This window comes from Bombina bombina, chromosome 11, assembly GCF_027579735.1.
Source record: "Bombina bombina isolate aBomBom1 chromosome 11, aBomBom1.pri, whole genome shotgun sequence".
NCBI classification, from domain to species: domain Eukaryota; kingdom Metazoa; phylum Chordata; class Amphibia; order Anura; family Bombinatoridae; genus Bombina; species Bombina bombina.
This window is the reverse complement of record NC_069509.1, coordinates 166,639,817-166,656,335: the sequence shown is the minus strand read 5'-3', so window position 1 is coordinate 166,656,335 and position 16,519 is coordinate 166,639,817. Positions and strand designations below refer to the sequence as shown.

Genomic DNA, 16,519 nt, shown 5'->3' with positions numbered 1-16,519 from the left:
TTAGTGTACTTTTTAGCACTTTAGTTAAGAGTTTTATGCTACGGCGTTAGCCCATAAAACTCTTAACTACTGACTTTTAAATGCGGTACCAGTCTTGACAGGAGAGGCTGTACCACTCACTTTTTTGCAGACTTGTAATACCAGCGTTATGCAAGTCCCATTGAAAATATAGGATACGCAATTTACGTAAGTGGATTTTGCGGTATTAACGACTCACAAAAAAGTGAGCGGTGAGCTTGTCATTTCAGGATTCGTAATAGCAGCGTTAGGAAAAAAGCAGCGTTAGGACCTCTTAACGCTGCTTTTTAACCCTAACGCAAGACTCGTAATCTAAGTGATAGTTTATTTAAAGTCCACCATATATAATGTATAATTTATCATAAGCAAATAAGGAGCAATATATACACCTAAACAGACCCTTTTCAGTTGGCATATTTCAATCAATTAAACATTCATTTCTTCAGCTGAATATCTGAGGTACATTATTGCACTCCTAACAGAGTAGTATAGCTTATAGGAATCCAAGTCCGTCTTCTTTAATATCAAGTTTCTTTGCTCCTATATAATATAATTGAGTTTATCCTGACATATATATATATATATATATATATATATATATATATATATATATATATATATATATATATTAAATTATTCATCTTGTTATATTATAGATGTCTTTTTCATTGCTGTTCTACTATTATTTTTTATTATCATGTTATTGTTTACATGATATATTTGGTGACAATATTCTAGCATATAGGCTTATACAGGTGGCCCTCAGTTTACAACGGTTCAATTTACATCGTTTCAGAATAACAACCTTTTTTTCCAGTCATGTGACTGCTATTGAAAATCATTGAGAAGCAGTGCATTTATTAAAATAGCCAGTAGGTGGAGCTGTCGGTTTGTGTTGCAGCAAAGCCAAGCAAGCTGAAATTAATCAGTTTAACCAGACCTGAGCTATCGAGCAGATTTCAAAGGAACAAGATCTTCCTGTCTATAAATCAGTCCAGATTGGAATGCCTAGAAAGAACTGTTTGCAGAAAAATGCAAGTGAAGTCTTGTGTGATTATTTTATTAGGTTTATAATGCTGTTTAGCAAATGTTTTTGTTCATTTAACTTAGTTTAATGATATATTCTGTGTTGTGTGATTATTTTATTAGGTTTATAATGCTGTTTAGCATTTAAAGTCTTTATTTCACAGCTTTAAAAATAATGTATTAGGTGTTACTTATGACAATTTTGAGAGGGGCCTGGAACCTATCCCACTCACTTCCCATTGACTTACATTATAAACTGGGTCTCAATTTACAATGGTTTCGATTTACAACCATACCTTCTGGAACCTAACCCTGGCGTAAACTGAGGGCTACCTGTATATATATATTTTTTTTACCTGCCATGTTTAGAATTGATGAATGTTTCTGATTAAACACTGTTTATTTGTCTATAATTGTTTCCATATCATGCTATAGTGCAAATAGTTGGTAACTACAGGGTTAAGTGATTCTTTTACCTGCAACTAATTTGAGCCGATCACATGTTTTGTGACATTAACCAATAGAGTTACTGCTTTGATTTTAACCCCTTGAGTGCTAATGACGGCTCCGAGCCGTCACAGAGTTTCCCACTCTGGTACTAATGACGGCTCAGAGCCGTCACTAGCACTCTCCCACCTTGAGGGAGATCTGGTGGCTCCCACCCGTTCCTACCCCGGCAATCCGGCCTGCATAGTGACAGGCATCGTTGGGGCTTCACGTTATGTGCGGTGACGTCACGCGCAATGACGTGATGACGTCACCGCGCACTTTTATTTAACATTAACAATGTTAAATATAGGAGCAGGGGGCATGCTGCTTAGAAGCCTGTATCTCAGGCATCTAAGCAGCTACAGACCTAACCTTTCCAACAATGTAAGTCTTGGGGATCTGTTCATGCATGTCTATGATTAAGGCTACCAAGCCGAAACATGTCAGGCGTGTTCTGACCGCTGTACCTTTGTTATTTTAATGTGATCAATAAAGAAGATTTGCTTTTAAACGTTTTGGAGGGTGCCGGTACTTTCTTCATTTGAACTGTTAGCTTTTCTCCTTAAATCACTTGGCACCTCCATTCCAAAATTCTACACGGATCCCTACAGTCCTTGTATGGTTGATACAGGTCAGGTGTTAAACATAACCCATCATGCCCCTTCAGGAGCATTTGCCGTACGAAAGAAGTTTCTAAAGAGGGAACGGAGTGTATTGTCTGCAGTGAATGACCGGTGTAAGCTAAATACTCACAGTGCTAACACACAGTTTTTTTAAAGATTCCTTCGGACCCCAGAGGCATTGTGGATGCAAGACCGGAGCTGCCTGTAACTTACTCAGATGATTGGTGACAAATGGATCATCTGGCGGGTAAGCTGTGCAGTGATTTCTTGTCACTCTGTAAGTGCCGCCTACTGGGGAGTCCGCCTTAATACAGCTGTACTGTTTATTTGCCATTGGCTGAATCTATACCCCCATCGTTCCTGATCTTACTAATTGTCTTTCGTTTGAATGGTGTCTGGCATATGTAACCCAAAGAAGTGTTATGAAGTGGCTAGAGCTGTAACCACTTGTGTGTGACTTTTTACTAGATATATATATATATATATATATATATATATATATATATATATATATATATATATACATATATGTATATATATATTACAGTATTTATAATAATTTAAAATAATTGTTATTAATATTTTTAATAGTTTATGTTTAATATTTCAATAACACGCATTGAAGAGGGCAATTCTTCATGTAAACTAACCCAACCATGCTAGTCCTATATTGCGAACCCAGATGCATGTTACACATATTTAACATTCCTATATTCTTCACATACTGCAATGTACTTTTTAGAAAAGACGAGGAACCAGAAAAAGCTGGGATGCCAAGCAGTTTATTCAAACAAAAGGTGAGTAGCACTGACACAGGTGTGCAGGGGGTGCTAGATCTGACGCGTTTCGCGCATGCTCACATGCGCTTCATCAGAGACCCAACCGTGCTAGTCCTATATTGCGAACCCCGATGCATGTTACACATATTTAACATTCCTATATTCTTCACATACTGCAATGTACTTTTTATTATTAAATATATATTTCTATATATATATTCTACTGTTCATGCAAAACACATATCTATACCTAAGTGAAACAAAACAATATACAAACTTGCTCAAATCACAATCTAATATAAATAGAAACACACAAAAAATGTGATAGTGCACAAAAGAATATATTTAAAAAGCCCCAAAGGAGGTGAGTGTTGTAGATCTTTCCAGATAAACCTCAAGGAAAAAGGAAATAAAACACATATGGTGAAGTCCTGCTGATAATTATAATATTATATTATATTATATAGGAATAGAGATACAGGTATAGGTATATATATATATGTATACAGTATCTCACAAAAGTGAGTACACCCCTCACATTTTTGTAAATATTTTATTATATCTTTTCATGTGACAACACTGAAGAAATGACACTTTGCTACAATGTAAAGTAGTGAGTATACAGCCTGTATAACAGTGTCAATTTGATGTCCCCTCAAAATATCTCAACACACAGCCATTAATGTCTAAACCGCTGGCAACAAAAGTAAATACACCCCTAAGTGGAAGTGTCCAAATTAGGCCCAATTAGCCATTTTCCCTCCCCGGTGTCATGTGACTCATTATTGTTACAAGGTCTCAGGTGTGAATGGGGAGCAGGTGTGTTAAATTTGGTGTTATCGCTCTTACACTCTCTCATACTGGTCACTGGAAGTTCAACATGGCACCTAATGGCAAAGAACTGTCTGAGGATCTGAAAAAAAGAATTGTTGCTCTACATAAAGATGGCTTAGATTATAAGAAGATTGCCAAGACCCTGAAACTGAGCTGCAGCACATGGGCAAGACCATAAAGTGGTTTTACAGGACAGGTTCCACTCAGAACAGGCCTCGCCATGGTCGACCAAAGAAGTTGAGTGCACGCGCTCAGGGTCATATCCAGAGGTTGTCTTTGGGAAATAGACGTATGAGTGCTGCCAGCATTGCTGCAGAGGTTGAAGGGGTGGGGGATCAGCCAGTCAGTGCTTAGACCATACACCGCACACTGCATCAAATTGGTCTGCATGGCTGTCATCCCAGAATGAAGCCTCTTCTAAAGATGATGCACAAGAAAGCCTTCAAACAGTTTGCTGAAGACAAAGGACATGGATTACTGGAACTATACCCTGTTGTCCGATGAGACCAAGATAAACTTATTTGGTTCAGATGGTGCCAAGCGTGTGTGGCGGCAACCAGGTGAGGTGTACAAAGACAAGTGTGTCTGGCCTACAGTCAAGCATGGTGGTGGGAGTGTCATGGTCTGGGCCTGCATGAGTGCTGCCAGCACTGGGGAGCAACAGTTCGTTGAGGGAACCATGAATGCCCACATGTACTGTGACATACTAAAGCAGAGCATGATCCCCTCCCTTCAGAGACTGGGCCGCAGGGCAGTATTCCAACATGATAACGACCCCAAACACACCTCCAAGACGACCACTGCCTTGCTAAAGAAGCTGAGGGTAAAGGTGATGGACTGGCCAAGCATGTCTTCAGACCTAAACCCTATTGAGCATCTGTGGGGCATCCCTGAACAGAAGGTGGGCGAGTGCAAGGTCTCTAACATCCACCAGCTCTGTGATGACACTATGGAGGAGTGGAAGAGGACCCCAGTGGCAACCTGTGAAGCTCTGGTGAACTCCATGCCCAAGAAGGTTAAGGCAGTGCTGGAAAATAATGGTGGCCACACAAAATATTGACACTTTGGGCCCAATTTGGACATTTCCACTTAGGGGTGTACTCACTTTTGTTGCCAACAGTTTAGACATTAATGGCTGTGTGTTGAGTTATTTTGAGGGGACAGCAAATTTACACTGGTATACAGACAGTACACTCACTACTTTACATTGTAGCAAAGTGTCATTTCTTTGACATAAAATATTTTAAAAAATGTGAGGGGTGTACTCACTTTTGTGAGATACTGTATATACATACATCTGTATTTACAATAAAAATAACATTGTTCTGTAGGTGAAGAATGTTGGAATGTGAAATATTAATAATTCATATAGGATTTAGCACACTACAATAAATGCAGTGATAGTAGTTGTTTAGCTTTATCTAAATAATCAGTTTGATCTTGTACTACAGAGTGTTCTACGTTATCTTATCTTTTTACAAGTTTACTCTGTTAGTCTTTAAATAGCCTTTGCCTCTTTAAATGATAAGCTATAAACCCTTCTACAAGAAAGTAGATTGATATGCAGTCTAGACATTTTTTGCTCCATTAAAGAACCTCTAAAAACAGTAGATTAACATAATTAATAAATTAACAATAAAGAATGAAAAAGCAATTAATTTGAATGTAAAGTGAGTAGCAGATTTATTTCTGACAAATTTTGTTACATTTTTCTGGATAATGCATCATGTGTCAGCCATCAGCCAATCACAAAATGCATATATGTATATCCTGTGAATCTTGCCATACTTAGTAGTAGGGATGGGCGAATGTGTTTATATTGAAATTCGAATGTTAGAATGAATGTTATTGTAAAAATTTGATTTACATAATAGAATGTTGATAAGAACGAATATTCTTAAAAATTCTATTATCCAATGTTATTTACAGTTTTCGAATGTTACTTTTAAATTCGAATGTCACATTCGAATTCGAGTGTCACATTCGAATGTCACATTCGAATTCAAATATTACATTTATAAAACTCAATTGTAGACTAGAAATACTATTTCAAATTTGAATGTCACCTTCGAATTCGAATGTCACATTCAAATTCAAATATTAAATTTATAAAACACAGTATTAGACTAGAAATACTATTTCAAATTTGAATGTCACATTCAAATTCGAATATTACATTTATAAAACACAGTATTAGACTAGAAATACTATTTCGAATTCGAATGTTACATTCATATTCGAATGTAGCATTCGAATTTGAATATTACATTTATTAAACACAGTTGTAAACTAGAAATACTATTTCGAATTTGTATGTGACATTCGAATTCGAATATTACATTTAAAAAACACAGTATTAGACTAGAAATACTATTTCGAATGTGACATGTAGCATTCAAATTTGAATATTACATTTATTAAACACAGTTGTAGACTAGAAATATTATTTCGAATTTGAATCTTACATTCGAATGTCGCATTTGAATTCGAATATTACATTTCGAAATTGAATGAATACATAGCTAAAATTCAAAAATAGAATGTTAGAATGTTATATAAACATTCGAAATTCGAGTTGAACGAGCGAATGTATCAAAATTTGTTTTAAATTTCAAATTTTTAGAAACACCAGTTATTTGACTGTCTGTGATGCAGCAAACCAAACAGCCTGCCTGCTCCTTCCTCAGACTGTTCCCAATCCAAAGGGTAATTAAATAAAAAAAGTAGGGTCTGGTCTCAGGTCTGGAAGGAACAATTAACATCATAATGATCAATCATCCATTTCACAGCCTGTCTGACTCTCTCAGTTAGTAAACTAGTTCTGTGCTGTAGACCAGTACTGTACTAGGTGTTTGCTGCGTTACAGTCAGACAGTCAGATGACTTTTACTGTTAGTTACTGACTGACTGTCTGTAGTCTACAGCACGCACAGAACTTCAACTACTAACAAGTAACAACTCACTAAGCTACAGAGAGAGTCAGACAGCGCTTGGTCACTCACGAATCGAGTCACTACTCAGTCAGGCTGGAGACAGGTGACATGAGGCGACTCAGAGGACCGTCAGCTCACTTCTTCACTCGTTTCCCGCTACTCTGAGGCAGAGGGTGGCAGCCGGCATCATGTGATGTGGGCGTGACCCTGCCCGGCATGCCCCATCCCAAACAACCCACAATCAGCTGCGATGGGGTGTGCATGCGCAGCACCGATCAAGGGCGGCACAGTGACACTGTCACTGACTGGAGACCGGACTGGAGACTGGAGTCGAGAGTGACTGGACTGGAGGGTGGAGCTAAATCAAGGTGGGAGGGACAGCCTAAGATGAGTGACACGACGACTCTTCTTACTACTTGCTGACTGTTAGTTCTGCTTGATAAAGTTGCTAAGCAGCCCAGTCAGTGAGTCAGAGCGAGCGAGGCTGTAGACAGTAATTTACTAACTAACTACTGGTCTGTACTACACAGTCTACACTGCAGTGTGCACTCCTCCTGGTCTGAGACAGTGGACAGATGACTGTACAGTCAGTAGAATCTGGTCCAATCTACAGTCAGACAGCAACACAGTAAAATGATTAAAAATAAATAAATACACTGACTCTAGGGCGCCCCTGCTGCAATGCACCTGTAGGCGCATGCCTACTGTGCCTCATGGCAAATCCAGCCCTGCCATCATGGCCCCCCCTTAGCATTTGTGGGGCCCTGGGCAAGACAACTTTGTGAGGCCTCTCAGCCCAGTGCCCTTATTTCTCTCCCCCTGTATTCCTTGCATGCTGCATGCCCCACTCCCACCCCCTGTCCCAACATTCAGTGTTACCTGTATAAAGAATAGCACTATACATTACACCTCTTGGTACCATATACACTTTTTTAAAACCTAAATACAGGATGTACAGTATACCTTCTACCATGATGACATTAAACCCAAAAGTTTGGGGACCAGGGCAAGTGCCCTTCTTGCCCTGCCGAATGTTCCAAGGATTTCTAGAAGAAAAGTCAGGGGGTTACACCTGTATGTATGGGGTACTTGTAAAGCATGGCTAATCACCCGTAAGGGTCTCAAGGTGCTGCTCATTTTATCGACCACTGAAGGATGAAAGGCTGAGTGGACCTTGCCGAGGATCGAACCTGCAACCCATGGGTTGCTATAGAGCTCAGCTACAGTGCCTTAGCATGCTGAGCCATCTGTCTAAACCTAAACCTAAACCTAAACCTAAACCTCATTCAAAAATGTAAAATTCATAAAGCTTTTATTGTCCTTGTGAAGTATATCATCTAGCATTGGATCTCACTATTTCAAAATGAAAAGGTTACATCTAGTGATGTCGCGAATAGTTCGGCGGCGAATAGTTCGCTGCGGACGGCGAACATATGCGATGTTCGGTCCGCCCCCTATTCCTCATCATTGAGCAAACTTTGACCCTGTACCTCACAGTCAGAAGACACATTCAAGCCAATCAGCAGCAGACCCTCCCTCCCAGACCCTCCCACCTCCTGGACAGCATCCATTTTAGATTCATTTGGAAGCTGCATTCTTAGTGAGAGGAGGGACAGAGTAGCTGCTGCGGATTTAATAGGGAAATCGATAGCTAGGCTAGTGTATTCAGTGTCCACTACAGTCCTGAAGGACTCATCTGATCTCTGCTGTAAGGACAGCACCCCAAAAAGCCCTTTTTAGGGCTAGAACATCAGTCTGCTTTTTTTTTTTTTTCCCTGTGTAATCTAATTGCAGTTGCCTGCCTGCCAACGTGTGTGTCAGGCTCACAGCGTATATTGTGCCAACATGCCCAGTGCCACCACTCATATCTGGTGTAACAGTAGTGTACATTTAAAAAAAACAACACTTTTTTGCCTGTTAAATAATAGCAGACAGCTGCCAGTACCCAAGATGGCCGCCAATAAGGCAGATGGGGAGGGTTAGAGAGCTGTTTTTGGGGGGATCAGGGAGGTTGGGGGCTAAGGGGGGATGCTACACCACAGCATATGTAAATATGCTAAAAGAATTTTTTTTTTTTTTTAAAAAAACCTTTTATTTTAGTACTGGCAGACTTTCTGCCAGTACTTAAGATGGCGGGGACAATTGTGGGGTGGGGGAGGGAAGGGAGCTGTTTGGGAGGGATCAGGGGGTCTGATGTGTCAGGTGGGAGGCTGATCTCTACACTAAAGCTAAAATTAACCCTGCAAGCTCCATACAAACTACCTAATTAACCCCTTCACTGCTAGCCATAATACACGTGTGATGCGCAGCAGCATTTAGCGACCTTCTAATTACCAGAAAGCAACGCCAAAGTCATATATGTCTGCTATTTCTGAACAAAGGGGATCCCAGAGAAGCATTTACAACAATTTGTGCCATAATTGCACAAGCTGTTTGTAAATAATTTCAGTGAGAAACCTAAAATTGCGAAAAAATTTAAGTTTTTTTTAAATTTGATCGCATTTGGCGGTGAAATGGTGGAATGAAATATACCAAAATGGGCCTAGATCAATACTTTGGGTTGTCTACTACACTACACTTAAGCTAAAATTAACTCTACAAGCTCCCTACATGCTCCCTAATTAACCCCTTCACTGCTGGGCATAAAACACGTGTGTTGCGCAGTGGCATTTAGCAGCCTTCTAATTACCAAAAAGCAACGCCAAAGCCATATAAGTCTGCTATTTCTGAACAAAGGGGATCCCAGAGAAGCATTTACAACCATTTATGCCATAATTGCATAAGTTGTTTGTAAATAATTTCTGTGAGAAACCTAAAGTTTGTGAAAAAGGGAACAATTTTTTTTTATTTGATCGCATTTGGCGGTGAAATGGTGGCATTAAATATACCAAAATGGGCCTAGATCAATACTTTGGGTTGTCTACTACACTACACTTAAGCTAAAATTAACTCTACAAGCTGCCTACATGCTCCCTAATTAACCCCTTCACTGCTGGGCATAAAACACGTGTGGTGCGCATTGTCATTTAGCAGCCTTCTAATTACCAAAAAGCAATGCCAAAGCCATATAAGTCTGCTATTTCTGAACAAAGGGGATCCCAGAAAAGCATTTACAATCATTTATGCCATAATTGCATAAGTTGTTTGTAAATAATTTCTGTGAGAAACCTAAAGTTTGTGAAAAAGTGAAAAAAATGTTTTTATTTGATCGCATTTGGTGGTGAAATGGTAGCATTAAATATATCAAAATGGGCCTAGATCAATACTTTGGGTTGTCTACTACACTACACTTAAGCTAAAATTAACTCTACAAGCTCCCTACATGCTCCCTAATTAACCCCTTCACTGCTGGGCATAAAACACGTGTGGTGCGCAGTGGCATTTAGCAGCCTTCTAATTACCAAAAAGCAACGCCAAAGCCATATAAGTCTGCTATAATGGCATGTCTGGCACACAGTGTTGGGGCAAGGGTCCATCTGACCACTGATACCTGGTCTGCAAAGCATGGTCAGGGCAGGTATATCACCTACTCTGCGCACTGTGAAGCGGGCGTAACCCTTACACTACCTGATCGATACAACATCATACCTGATGTTTTAAAGCACGTTATTCCAAACAATTTAGGAATGTTAGGTGATTTATGCCCTTTATGGATTAAAACCAGACTCTGCATCAACTATGTAATTTTCCATGGGAGTTTTACCATGGATCCCCCTCCGGCATGCCACAGTCCAGGTGTTAGTCCCCTTGAAACAACTTTTCCATCACTATTGTGGCCAGAAAGAGTCCCTGTGGGTTTTTAAAATTCGCCTGCCTATTAAAGTCTATGGCGGTTCGCCCGGTTCGCCCGTTCGCGAACATTTGAGGAAGTTCGCATTCGCCAACCCAAATTTTTATGTTCGTGACATCACTAGTTACATCATTTGTATTTATCTTTTATTACTGTTGTGCATGAATGTTATCTATATGGCATACATGAACTAGCAAAGTCTAGCTATGAAAAACTGTCAAAATGCACTAAAATAAGAGGCGGCCTTCAAGGGCTTAGAAATTTGCATATGAGCCTACCTAGGTTTAGCTTTTAACTAAGAATACCAACAGAACAAAGCAAATTTGATGATAAAATTAATTGGAAAGTTTTTTAAAATGACATGCCCTATCTGAATCATGAAAGTTTAATTTTGACTAGACTATCCCTTTAAGGTTACAGCATAGAACGCAGATATACATGTTAATCAACTGTAAGTAAACCTACTGTTCTATAGCTTCCACAATGACAGCATTTTACTACACTTGCTTATTGATGAGTATAGTTTAACGGAAAGCTTTATATCATCTAGATATGGCTCACCATATATGGATTTTGTGTAAATCTCTATGGCCTAGATTTGGAGTTTGGCGTTAGCCGTGAAAACCAGCGTTAGAGGCTCCTAACGCTGGTTTTAGGCTAACTCCGGTATTTGGAGTCACTCAAAATAGGGTCTAACGCTCACTTTTCAGCCGCGACTTTTCCATACCGCAGATCCCCTTAAGTCAATTGCGTATCCTATCTTTTCAATGGGATCTTTCTAACTCCGGTATTTAGAGTCGTGTCTGAAGTGAGCGTTAGACATCTAACGACAAAACTCCAGCCGCAGGAAAAAAGTCAGTAGTTAAGAGCTTTCTGGGCTAACGCCGGTTCATAAAGCTCTTAACTACTGTACTCTAAAGTACACTAACACCCATAAACTACCTATGTACCCCTAAACTGAGGCCCCCCCACATCGCCGCCACTCGATTAAAAATTTTTAACCCCTAATCTGCCGACCGCCACCTACGTTATACTTATGTACCCCTAATCTGCTGCCCCTAACACCGCCGACCCCTGTATTATATTTATTAACCCCTAATCTGCCCCCCACAACGTCGCCGCCAGCTACCTACAATAATTAACCCCTAATCTGCCGACCGCAAAGCGCCGCCACCTACATTATAGCTATGTACCCCTAATCTGCTGCCCCTAACACCGCCGACCCCTATATTATATTTATTAACCCCTAATCTGCCCCCCACAACGTCGCCTCCACCTGCCTACACTTATTAACCCCTAATCTGCCGAGCGGACCGCACCGCTACTATTATAAAGTTATTAACCCCTAATCCGCCTCACTAACCCTATAATAAATAGTATTAACCCCTAATCTGCCCTCCCTAACATCGCCAACACCTAACTTCAATTATTAACCCCTAATCTGCTGACCGGAGCTCACCGCTATTCTAATAAATGTATTAACCCCTAAAGCTAAGTCTAACAATAACACTAACACCCCCCTAAATTAAATATAATTTTAATCTAATGAAATTAACTCTTATTAAATAAATTATTCCTATTTAAAGCTAAATACTTACCTGTAAAATAAACCCTAATATAGCTACAATATAACGAATAATTACATTGTAGCTATTTTAGGATTAATATTTATTTTACAGGCAACTTTGTAATTATTTTAACCAGGTACAATAGCTATTTAATAGTTAAGAACTATTTAATAGCTAAAATAGTTAAAATAATTACAAATTTACCTGTAAAATAAATCCTAACCTAAGTTACAATTAAACCTACCACTAGACTATCAATAAATTAATTAAAAAAAATACCTATAATTATCTACAATTAAACCTACCACTACACTATCAATAAATAAATTAAATAAAATACCTACAATTATCTACAATTAAACCTAACACTACACTATCAATAAATAAATTAAATACAATACCTACAAATAACTACAATGAAATAAACTATCTAAAGTACAAAAAATAAAAAAGAACTAAGTTACAAAAAATAAAAAAATATTTACAAACATAAGAAAAATATTACAACAATTTTAAACTAATTACACCTACTCTAAGCCCCCTAATAAAATAACCAAGACCCCCAAAATAACAAAATGCCCTACCCTATTCTAAATTACTACATTTCAAAGCTCTTTTACCTTACCAGCCCTGAACAGGGCCCTTTGCGGGGCATGCCCCAAGAAATTCAGCTCTTTTGCCTGTAAAAAAAAACATACAATACCCCCCCCCAACATTACAACCCACCACCCACATACCCCTAATCTAACCCAAACCCCCCTTAAATAAACACTAAGCCCCTGAAGATCTTCCTACCTTGTCTTCACCCTACCAGGTTCACCGATCCGTCCTGAAGAGCTCCTCCGATGTCCTGATCCAAGCCCAAGCGGGGGGCTGAAGAGGTCCATGATCCGGCTGAAGTCTTCATCCAAGCGGGAGCTGAAGAGGTCCATGATCCGGATGAAGTCTTCTATCAACGGCATCCTCAATCTTCTTTCTTCCGGATCCATCTTGCAGACCTCCGACGTGGAACATCCTCTTCTCCCGACGCCTACTAGCCGAATGACGGTTCCTTTAAGGGACGTCATCCAAGATGGCGTCCCTCGAATTCCGATTGGCTGATAGGATTCTATCAGCCAATCGGAATTAAGGTAGGAATATTCTGATTGGCTGATGGAATCAGCCAATCAGAATCAAGATCAATCCGATTGGCTGATCCAATCAGCCAATCAGATTGAGCTCGCATTCTATTGGCTGATCGGAACAGCCAATAGAATGCAAGCTCAATCTGATTGGCTGATCGAATCAGCCAATCGGATTGAACTTGATTCTGATTGACTGATTCCATCAGCCAATCAGAATATTCCTACCTTAATTCCGATTGGCTGATAGAATCCTATCAGCCAATCGGAATTCGAGGGACGCCATCTTGGATGACGTCCCTTAAAGGAACCATCATTCGGCTAGTAGGCGTCGGGAGAAGAGGATGTTCCGCATCGGAGGTCTGCAAGATGGATCCGGAAGAAAGAAGATTGAAGATGCCGTTGATAGAAGACTTCATCCGGATCATGGACCTCTTCAGCTCCCGCTTGGATGAAGACTTCATCCGGATCATGGACCTCTTCAGCTCCCGCTTGGATGAAGACTTCAGCCGGATCATGGACCTCTTCAGCCCCCCGCTTGGGCTTGGATCAGGACATCGGAGGAGCTCTGCAGGACGGATCGGTGAACCTGGTAGGGTGAAGACAAGGTAGGAAGATCTTCAGGGGCTTAGTGTTAGGTTTATTTAAGGAGGGTTTGGGTTAGATTAGGGGTATGTGGGTGGTGGGTTGTAATGTTGTGGGGGGTATTGTATGTTTTTTTTTACAGGCAAAAGAGCTGAATTTCTTGGGGCATGCCCCGCAAAGGGCCCTGTTCAGGGCTGGTAAGGTAAAAGAGCTTTGAAATGTAGTAATTTAGAATAGGGTAGGGCATTTTGTTATTTTGGGGGTCTTTGTTATTTTATTAGGGGGCTTAGAGTAGGTGTAATTAGTTTAAAATTGTTGTAATATTTTTCTTATGTTTGTAAATATTTTTTTATTTTTTGTAACTTAGTTCTTTTTTATTTTTTGTACTTTAGTTAGTTTATTTCATTGTAGTTATTTGTAGGAATTGTATTTAATTTATTTATTGATAGTGTAGTGTTAGGTTTAATTGTAGGTAATTGTAGGTATTTTATTTAATTAATTTAATGATAGTATAGTGTTAGGTTTAATTGTAACTTAGGTTAGGATTTATTTTACAGGTAATTTTGTTATTATTTTAACTAGGTAACTATTAAATAGTTCTTAACTATTTAATAGCTATTGTACCTGGTTAAAATAATTACAAAGTTGCCTGTAAAATAAATATTAATCCTAAAATAGCTACAATGTAATTATAATTTATATTGTAGCTATATTAGGATTTATTTTACAGGTAAGTATTTAGCTTTAAATAGGAATAATTTATTTAATAAGAGTTAATTAATTTCGTTAGATTAAAATTATATTTAATTTAGGGGGGTGTTAGTGTTAGGGTTAGACTTGGCTTTAGGGGTTAATACATTTATTATAGTAGCGGTGAGCTCCAGTCGGCAGATTAGGGGTTAATGTTTGAAGTTAGGTGTCGGCGATGTTAGGGAGGGCAGATTAGGGGTTAATACTATTTATTATAGGGTTAGTGATGCGGATTAGGGGTTAATAACTTTATTATAGTAGCGCTCAGGTCCGCTCGGCAGATTAGGGGTTAATAAGTGTAGGCAGGTGGAGGCGACATTGAGGGGGGCAGATTAGGGGTTAATAAATATAATATAGGGGTCGGCGGTGTTAGGGGCAGCAGATTAGGGGTACATAAGGATAATGTAAGTAGCGGTGCGGCAGATTACGGGTTAAAAATAATATGCAGGGGTCAGCGATAGCGGGGGCGGCAGATTAGGGGTTAATAAGTGTAAGGCTAGGGGTGTTTAGACTCGGGGTACATGTTAGGGTGTTAGGTGCAGACGTAGGAAGTGTTTCCCCATAGCAAACAATGGGGCTGCGTTAGGAGCTGAACGCGGCTTTTTTGCAGGTGTTAGGTTTTTTTTCAGCTCAAACAGCCCCATTGTTTCCTATGGGGGAATCGTGCACGAGCACGTTTTTGAGGCTGGCCGCTTGCGTAAGCAACTCTGGTATCGAGAGTTGAAGCTGCTTTAAAAATGCTCTACGCTCCTTTTTTGGAGCCTAACGCAGCCTTTTTGTGGACTCTCAATACCAGAGTTATTTTTATGGTGCGGCCAGAAAAAAGCCGGCGTTAGCTACGCGGGTCGTTACCGACAAAACTCTAAATCTAGGCCTTAGATTACTGAATAACCATAAATAATGCTTTGTTAACGTATTGTTTCACCAGAAGGTGATTTGTATAAGAACTGTAACCGACAATTCTCATTAGATATCTTCAGGATTCCTCTGCATCATAATAAATGTATACTCATTGTAGTTTTGTTTATGTAATAAATTGGTATTAATTAACGGGACAGTCAACAATAGTTATTACTTTCCATGATTTACCTATAAAAAGTTTTTTTTAATGTACAACATTTTCATACATTTAAAAATAACTCTGAAATGTCCTTCATCTGTTCCCCTGGCCACCCCTTAACTTTGTTTAATTTTTCTCTGCTCACAGCAATTTCTCTAATCAGAAATAAACTGTTGACCTTAATCTTTCTTCTGCAGGCGCATTCCTCGAGACAGGCTGAGCTAAGGCGAGTGCGCAGAATCTTCACTCTACCAGTTGGAACCGTTTAGTGTAATCAGTGTATTGCTATGTCATACGCATCACTCCAGTGTCAGGCTGAATGTAGCTGGCAAGCATGCACGCAATCTTCTCAATCTATTGAATGTGCTGAGTAAAAAAGCAGGTCATGAGGGCGCCTTATGTTAGGCAGAGCCACTTGCTGCTAATTAATTATTTTTTTTAAATCCCGGGGCACTAACCGAATACATAATTACAAGGTGCTTTTAAGCAAATATTAAACCCTTTTGTAAACATTTATAAAACTTTATTATTACGTTTTTGCTTTGCTGTAATCCTGTGGGATTTTGGCAACAATTTAATTGTGCTCTTGCAATATTTTAGAAATGATAACCTATAACACAATTTCTGGTACAAAAATAACTGAACACAAACACATCATCTAGTCATTGCAGATTAGTATCGAATAAATAAACTGAAAATAATTAGATTAATTTTCCAGCTATGAGATTTCCTTGATTCAAGTTATCACAGTCTGATTCCTCAGTACATAAAAACAGTTATCTGCTGTCTCAATGTACAGTAAATTTGACTAATTCCATAGGCTTTATTTTTGTTTTCTGTGAGATGGATGCTTCTCAAGAGGTAACACTCCCAAAACCATCCCTGTAGAGAAACAAATTAAAAAGGGGTGATATACACTGCTGTCATATTTATTAATGCGTCCC

General features: G+C 39.2%; 1 protein-coding gene across 1 annotated transcript in view; it reads left to right on the top strand.

Annotated features, from left to right (window-relative positions):
• LOC128641726 (uromodulin-like) overlaps window positions 1-16,519 on the top strand; it is a 91,102-nt gene that overhangs the window by 20,656 nt on the left and 53,927 nt on the right. The window contains exon 2 of the mRNA XM_053694251.1: window positions 2,899-2,953. Within this exon, the coding sequence (XP_053550226.1) occupies window positions 2,899-2,953 (55 nt within the window). The remainder of the gene's footprint in view (window positions 1-2,898; window positions 2,954-16,519) is intronic.